Here is an 8,648-nt window from a genome sequence, read left to right on the forward strand (position 1 = left end):
CTCACTAATTAATGGCCACCTCTAACCAACTACCTGCTTTTTCCTCCAGGTAGAATATCTCGCATTTCCTTAAGTCTTCTGTGCATGACATGATTTCTACACCCATTATCACCCATATTGCTGCCTTGGATGTTCCTTAGTTTATGGACCTATACTACTTGTTATTTTCTTCTACTCCCTAGCCAATCTCTGAGTAAAAGCAGTTGCCAAAATTCTGAGTGTGACTTAGTAAAATTTAAAATAAGAATATATTTACATTAAACAATTATTGGTCTTTCATGTTTTCTATTAAATATTTTTAGAGCATATTTGTAAAAATATGTCATTAGTCCAGTATTCCTCATTAAACTAACTGTAATAGCACTTGGTGGGAGTTTGGAATCAATAGAGATTCCCAGCCTCCAGTCTACATATTCACCTGGCCGCACCACCAGAAATCCAAAATCTTGAGTATTAGCAGGAGGAATCTGTATTTTTCACAAAGCCCCCAGCAGATTCTGAGGATAGAGATTGAGGGCATTTTACTCTCTCCTTCCAGGGACACTGCTTGGAAAGCTGAACCTTGAAGCAGCCACTTGCAGCTGCATGGTGTGCCGTCAGAGCTGTTCAGGTGGAAGCTTTTCAGGAATCAGTGGTTTCCCTGGCTGTACCTTGGAATCATCGAGAAACTTAAAAGCTACTGAGGCCTGTCCCCACAACCCGAACTTTCTTGGTCTGGGGTCAGCATGGGCAACTCAGTTGTCAAGCGCTCCCCTGGTGACATAGCTGTACAACCACTCTATTGAATGGAATGAATAATTGCCTGAGCCTGCTTTAACCAGCAAGGGGATTGGGAATGCAGAGGGAAGGACAGCAACTAGAATACAACTGGGTGTTCTCTAGGACTGGCCATACAGCTGTGCTTCCAGAGTGTAGCAGAGGGGTGTTCATTACGGATGCGGGACAGGACACCACTCGCTTCATTTCATGTTTTCAGAGCTTTGGTTTTGAGTATAGCATCAAATGATTGAATAAAATATAAATCTGCCTTTAGGATCCTCATATTTTCTGCTCTACCAAGGTGTGGTAGTTTGGTCAGCTCCCCATAGTTTTCAAATGTACTTTAGATAAGTTTGCATTTCAACCTCTGTCTGGAGAATCACATTTATCTTGCCCTTCATAAAATGTCTGTAGAGACTGTGTGGGGAAGGAAGATGGATGGCCTGAATGAGACAAGCCCCTTCTCCCGCCGCCTCCTCAACCTGCCCCCAGAGTCTTCTCTGCATCTTCACCCTGGTCATTAGGCCCCTCCCGAAGCTCCCACCCCACACCCCGCACCCCACACCCCGCAGGTTATCACAACTGCCCTAGAGGCTGCCTGCGACCATTTGCAGCTTGTGAAAGTGATTTTCTCAGTCCTTTCCTGAGATAATGTCCCTGGGACGATGACCTTTAGTAGATGCAGAGAGATTGCACTGCCACCCCCAGCTGTGGGCTTGGGAACTCTCCAGCGTGTTTACATGGTGACCATGATGTGCGGCCCATAAGGAAGCCCACAGGGAAGCGTGAACCACTGGGAAATAGTGGAAGGAGCAGCTTCCACTGGCATTTCCCCCTAATCTAATCTACCTCAGTGATTTAGGACTAACTCTTCCTAGAATGTTTAGTTACAAAGATAAGCTTGCACATATAACTACGTTATCATTCCAAACCCACCTCCTCACAGAATGTGGGAAGGTCAGGATTCTGACCCCTCTGTCTTTCCTTCTCTAGTGTCTCTCCTTCCCTGAGACTGAGACTCCTGATTTCTGACTCTCATCTTCACTTATAGGCCTCGACCTCTTTGAAGCCTGATATTGATTACCGTGAAATGTCAATTGTCTGATTGCAGTAGGGCACCTGGAAGTTATTCAGATAAGCGGAGGCGTTTTGAATGTTAATGAAGCCTGTTGGGAGCCGTGACCTTCTAAGTGATGGTGTTTCAGGAAAGGGAAGATCAGGCAATTGAAGTGTCATTCTCTTTTTTTACTAGTTCAGTTGCATTTTCTCACCACGAGACACTCATTGAATCCTGGGGCATTTTGGTTAAAGATTTGACCATGTATCTCTGCCCTCTGGACAGTTTTAGACATCGAGATAAATAGGCCGTTCCAGGTTTTCTTGGTGTTGCTCATTCAGACTTAACTTTTCAGCAGTAAAGTGCCCCTTAAGTCAAGTGAAAACTGCTGTTTCTCCTTGTGTATTGGTTGGGTCTCCAGCTAAAAAATACTGACTTATTTTCAAACATGCTCAGAAATACAACTGAGCATCCCAAGCCAGTCATGTACCTCCAGACATTTTTTAAAATATCTCCTGATAGAGCCACTGGCCTTTATTTGGTTACAAAGTGGAAGGGTTTAGCAACTTCAGACACCTCATTACATTGCCTGCTGCCTCCTTGCAGGTATGCGATGGAAGGCATGCTGTGGGGGAAGGTGGCTTAATAATGAAGGAAGCACATCTCAACTGGGGTTTTTGAGAGAGTAAGTTAGGCCCTCTAGGAAAAAGTTCAAGCGAGTCTTTGTGAATTCTCGCAAGGATGGAGCATTCTAGATAGGAGGGATAGAAGAGAATTATTCTATATGTTGGAGGCGTTGGGGCTTAGTATTCTTGTGGAACCTTGTTGAGAAGGGCAGGTGTCATCCAGGAAAGAAGGGACCACTGTACTTTGCTGTGCAGCATGGGGAAAAGGGAGCATTTTTGGACATCAAACAGGATGAAGCTGTCCTGATTTTCAGAGGCCTCACTTTTGTGCTTTTTATCCAAGTCAGGTTAGTGCCCAAAACAAAGCAAACAAATAAAAAACAAAAAAGACCTTTATTTTAAGCCAACATTGTAACATCTCCATTCATTCTGCAGCTCAAGGTGTGGCTCCCTGAGGTCCGCACATTTTAGTGTGTGTGAATCACCCAGAGTACAGACTTGGAGCGATGCCTGTTACCTAGCTGTGCTGGCTCATGTTCAGCAGTTCCAACAGCTCCATGGCTGCAGTGGCTCAATATTCAGCAGTTCCTTCCCCACTCAACCACAACTTCAACAGTTCTAAATCTGTTTTTGGCCAAGTCTTCAGGATATAACTTTGCCAGCAATATCACCTTGTTTATTAAGCCCTATCTTCTACCACCTGTCAGAATCTCTGGTTTATCCAGACCACTATAACACTTTAACTCCTCTTGATGGAGTTGAGCATTATAGACAGATGCTGTGGTTTGTGGAGCCTTGGTGGTCTCTGATTATATATGTGTCTGTGTATGTAGATATACACATACGCAGACATATATAATTATGTATGTACACATGTGTGTATTTCGTATCACGTTGGGTGAAGGCAATCAGTAGACTTGCTCCATATTATTCTTTTATAACTAGGATTTTACAAATGCTTTCAGAGTAATTGGGCAGTAATGCCTCATTCCCAGGCCCATTATCTCCCATGATGCCTTCCAACTGCATTCGTGGGTGCACCCAGTCCAGCCAGCTCTAAACTGAAAAGGATAGGCCATCTATTCCATAGGGTGGTTCTATGCACTCAACAAAGGATAATTTCAGAAGGTTATCAGAAACTGCCATGTACCTGGCACCCGCTTGAGGATGGCACCGTCTCCTCTTTGCTGAAGCACTGACATGGCTGTCTGTTTCTTAACTGCAGACCCAGCCTGGCACACAGGACCCTCCCCAGTATCCTTCTAGCCACTTTTGAACTCTACTTCTTCTAACTGTCCTAGCTAAACTGAACCATTTACTACCTTCTGGTGATACGGTTGCTTTTCCATTTCTCTTCTGGCTGTTTACTGAGCCTGCAGGGCCCACCCTGCTCCTATTTCTTTACCATCCTTACCCCATCTCTCTCTCTTCATATTCCAAGCATCCACTGGAGTCCGTTTTACTTGCCTCATTCTCAAAAGTATTCCTGCTGCTTTCAACAGAATGGATTCTCTCCCTTTTCCAGTCCCAGTGCTTTGTTTGGGCCTCTATCCTGATTGCCATCATAGCCTATCTGGTTATTAGTTTGCTCTGTCCAGATCTTCATGGCCCCCTCCTTCACTGGGCTTTGAGCGTCCTGACAGTGGGAGTTTAGTTTTGTCCCACACCCCTTTATATTTCACCCAGCACTTAATTGCCTTACTAAATAAATACATTTAATTGGTGTAAAACACAGGTTGGAGAAGGATCCCAAATTTTATGGTGTCTTGATTTTCCATTTTATGGATCTCGCATTTGATGATCTGGCTATATAATGTGTTGCGGGCCTTCTCAGTGTGAAACTGGTTTTGGACCCGTTCTACGGGTCCAAAAAACAAAACAAAACAACAGGAAAGATTCTGGGTTAGCAAGTTTGGGAAACTTGCCCACCATACCTCTTTTCAAAGACCCACAGTCCACGGAACGTATACCTAGTAAAGGAGCCTGATTTAACTTCATTAAATGTACTAAACTTGCTTGACCTCAGAACTGTGATCCCCTCTGCATATATACACACACATTGCACTACATTTCTATGAGAAATTCTTGGTAGTATGGATGGTGCTGTGTAATGGACAAGGGCTTAGGACAAAGGGCTCCACAGAAAAGGAACCAGGTGTTGAACCCCAGTGAGACAATACCTGGGTTCTGAGCAGAGAGAGGGCAATGAAACCATCCCAACCACTCTCTCTTCCCCGACGGGTAGGGCACCTCTTCTGCCAGATGCTGGATGGGGTGTGGAGTGAAGCTGATTCTTCACAAGAACAGAATTAGAATGGATTTGATAATATTTTAAAAAGAGTCTCACGTGAAGCACTTGGCTTTCTTAAAAGATAGCTAATGAGCTTTATTCTCTACATGAAAAGCAGAAAGGAATTTAGTAACCAAATGAAAGAGTTCCCAGAGGTGCACTTGGAACAACTCCTCTTAACAAGGATCTGTCCTCCATGGAATAGCCAGTTTGCTGCCTTCTCCCAGGGTCCCAGGCATGCTGCTAAACACATGGCTCAGACAGGATCCCAGGCTGCTATTTGGGAGGCAGTGGAATCGCAAAGAAATTCATACACAACACACTTGACCTTTAAAATTGCCTTTTCCATTGAAAGTGAGCTGTACGCCCAGCTAGATGAGCAGCTGGTCTAAGTTGTCACCATCTTTTTAACTCTTGTGCCCACTTGCCACCAATCTGTCATTCCTGTTTGACGACACCAGTCATCTGCATGGCAGCCAGCAGATGCTAAAGACTAGCAGGAAGACCTCAGGACTGTGGGCCACCTGTCAGGGGAGTGAGGGGGCTGTCAGCTGACACTTCTCCCCCTTATCTAACAGTGCTGGGGCCAAGGACTGGAATGCAGGTTTGACCATCAGCTGATGTTTCCTGTAAACATAAAGATGAAATGGTTGCCTTTTGAGACTTTTGTAATGCAGTGACTTAAGCTGCAAGAGTGGGTGGAGAGGTTTGTTTTATAGTCTTGAACAAGGTTTCTGCTGACTTCTGTGTCTGTCTGGTTTCTTGCAGTTCCTCAGCACTTTGTTTGCCCCCTTAAACTTTGTCATGGAGAAAGTGGAGAGCATCCTCCCATCCAGTCTGTGGCACCAGCTAACACGGATCTGAGAGAAGCCCTGTCCTCCAGTCACCTCACCCACTGCTGCCACTGTCTCCTCCGTGCCAACTCCTCGTGGACCGCAAGAAAGCATGACTTTGAAAAAGGGAAGCCATTCCGAGATTTTAAAATGTTCATGGACTATTCCATATTAAAAGCTGTTTTTGTTGTACAAAATTCATTGATGTTCAGTTCTATTTTATTTTGCCTTCAGAAAAGAAGAAGGAAGTCAAAAATAAAACTTTTGTGTATTGCAGCAATCATTTGTATCCTCTTGTGTCTTCCAACCCTAAAATGGTTGATGTCCCAAATAAACCTTTGGGTTTACCTTGAGTTTCCTGGGAACCTGAATCTGCTGAGTGCCACATCATGGTTTCTCTGCTGATGGAACACATCTCAGCAGGCCCTGAGAACCCCTTAGAACATGGAATCTCTTGGGTTCAACAGTACCATCATTGTCAACCCCAAACTGTCCTTCTAGGCCAAATGCACAGAAAAAGCTCGCAAGAGGAATCACTGGAAGCATGAATGAAGCAAAATGTGTGTGCCATGGCAGGTTGTTCCGGTTCAGAGACTCTACTTACTGAAGAGTGTTCAACACTGTAGTTCCCGGAATCATTTTGGTTTTGCTGTTTGAAAACTTCTTGTGAGAAAACTCCCGATAAGAAGCCGCAGACCCAACAGTCTGTGGTAGAACCTGACCAGCTTACCGTCATTGCCATTTTTAAAATGTTTTCTCATAAGGGTACTTTTAAATTTTTTATCATGTTTGCATTCCTGATGCTTCAGTGTGAGCATTCTTTGAGTACTTTAGTGATTTGAACCAAAGTGATCATTTGTCCTCACCACCTTTAAAAGCTTTCCATATGATTCATATCTTGCTTAGCATCTGGCTTTACTTAAGCAAAAAAAAAAGAAAGAAAGAAAGAAAATAAATAAACTTGAATCCTCTATCTGAAGTGAAAAGTACCACTATTTAAAATCTCACTCCAGTGCCTAAAAACAAAGGGCCTGTCCTTTACGAAGCTTGTTTTTCCCCTTAATGAGAATCTGAAGTCTTTCCCCACTAGTGTTAAAATAGGCAGTGTTTGGGGAAAGTGCCCAGCCACATCTCCTTCCCGGGGGATCTTCCTACTGGCCCCAAGAGCATAGTCAGGTGAGCAGGTAACAATTAGGTGCATAAGGGCTTTTTATGCTTTTGGCAAACCCTTCTTTGTACCCACTTTGTACAAAGCCCTAATGGGATACGTAGCTAGCTGTGGCTCTTAAAGGAAGTATCTCATAAGAGCTTGAACTGCATGTACACACACCGGTAGCAGGGGGCAGGTCTGTCTTGTGGGTATCTGCTCTTGGTGGCAGGGGCCAGGTCTATCTCTTTCCCTCTTCTTCCTCTGACACAACTCCCAACATACAGGGGATGTGCAAATGATTTCTTGGATGAATTGATGCGATAGTGATAGGTACAAAGAACCTTTGACCCATATTCAGAGGAGGAAGATGGGTTCCAGCTGAGAAGGACCAGGGAAGGCTTAGAAATGTAATTTTGAGCCAGAAGAAAAAGTGATGAGAATCTGCTTCTTTGATTTGATAGATGAGGAAACAAAAGTCCAAAGTCGACCTGCCCAAGTTGGGACTCCAGATTGTGATAAGCCTTGAATGAAGGATTAAGAGCTCATAGGCAGTGGGAAGTGGAAATGGCCAAAGACATCATTGTTAGAAACCCCATGTTTTCTGTAATCCCAGCAATTTGGGAAGCCAGGCTGGGAGGATTAGTTGAGCCCAGGAGTTCAAGACCAGCCTGAGCAACATAGTAAGACCCGATCTCCACACAAAAAAATTTTTTTAACTAGGTGGGCATGGTGGCAAGTGCTTGTAATCCCAGCTACTTGGAAGGCTGAGGTGGGAGGATCACTTGGGCCCAGGAGGTCGAGGCTGCAGTGAGCCCTGATTACACTACACTCCAGCCTGGGTGACAGAGTGTGAGACCCTGTCTCAAAAGAAAAAAAAAAAAAGTTGCAGAAAATACAGCAAAGATACGGAAGATAAGAATTTTAAAGTGCCTCATGAATTTAATAGGATTTTAGAGCCATTTCATGGAGAGGTGAGTCTTTGAGGGGTAGGAGGAGTTAATGGGAAGTGCAGATGGAAAAAAGATGGTGACAGATGTAGACACAATGACAGATGTGGATAATACTGTTGAAGGAAATGACAAGGTAGGTAATGTTGTTGAAGGTAATTAGTCCCTTGGCTAATAGAGTGTATTAGTCTATTCGTGTTTTCCTATATAGAAATATCTGGAATTGGGTAATTCATAAGAAAAGAGGTTTAATTGGCTCACGATTCTGCAGGCTGTACAGGAAGCATAGCAGCATCTGCTTCTGGGGGAAGCCTCAGGAGGCTTCCAATCATGGCAGAAGGTGAAGTGGGGGCAGGCACATCACATGGTGAAAGCAAGAGCAACAGAGAGAAAGTGAGGGGGAGGCGCCACATACTTCTTTCTTTCTTTCTTTTTCTTTTTTTTTTTTTAAGACGGAGTCTCGCTCTGTCGCCCAGGCTGCTGGAATGCAGTGGCGCGATCTTGGTCACTGCAAGCTCTGCCTCCTGGGTTCACGCCCTTCTCCTGCCTCAGCCTCCCGAACTACAGGCGCCCGCCACCATGCCAGGCTAAGTTTTTGTATTTGTAGTAGAGACGGGTTTTCATCGTGTTAGCCAGGATGGTCTTAATCTGACGTCATGATCCGCCCGCCTCAGCCTCCCAAAGTGCTGGGATTACAGGGGTGAGCCACCGCACCTGGCCCACATGCTGCAATCAGAATCACTATCAGACAGCAAGCACCAAACCATGAGGGATCCGCTCCCATGATCCAAACACCTCTCACCAGGCCCACCTCCAGCATTGGGGATTACAACTCAACAGCAGATTTGGATGGGGACAAATATCCAAACTCTATCAAGGGCTAATCAGGTGAGGAGAGAGACACCTTCCCTGAACTTGAGAGAAGCAAATGATGTGAACTTCCTAGATCTTGTGCCTTATGACGCGGAATCAAGACCCTCTCCTCA

General features: G+C 44.7%; 1 protein-coding gene across 4 annotated transcripts in view; it reads left to right on the top strand.

Annotated features, from left to right (window-relative positions):
* Window positions 1-5,845, top strand: part of ST7 (suppression of tumorigenicity 7) — a 282,529-nt gene extending 276,684 nt beyond the window's left edge. For 3 of the 4 annotated variants that reach the window (XM_017867343.1, XM_017867345.1, XM_017867347.1), the window contains one exon: window positions 5,501-5,845. In XM_017867343.1, the coding sequence (XP_017722832.1) occupies window positions 5,501-5,596 (96 nt within the window). In that variant the 3' untranslated portion in view covers window positions 5,597-5,845. The other variant, XM_017867346.1, reaches the window with a different exon arrangement.
* Window positions 5,846-8,648: the final 2,803 nt, after the last annotated feature.

Source organism: Rhinopithecus bieti, unplaced genomic scaffold (assembly GCF_001698545.2).
Source record: "Rhinopithecus bieti isolate Rb0 unplaced genomic scaffold, ASM169854v2 scaffold_3858, whole genome shotgun sequence".
Lineage (NCBI taxonomy): Eukaryota > Metazoa > Chordata > Mammalia > Primates > Cercopithecidae > Rhinopithecus > Rhinopithecus bieti.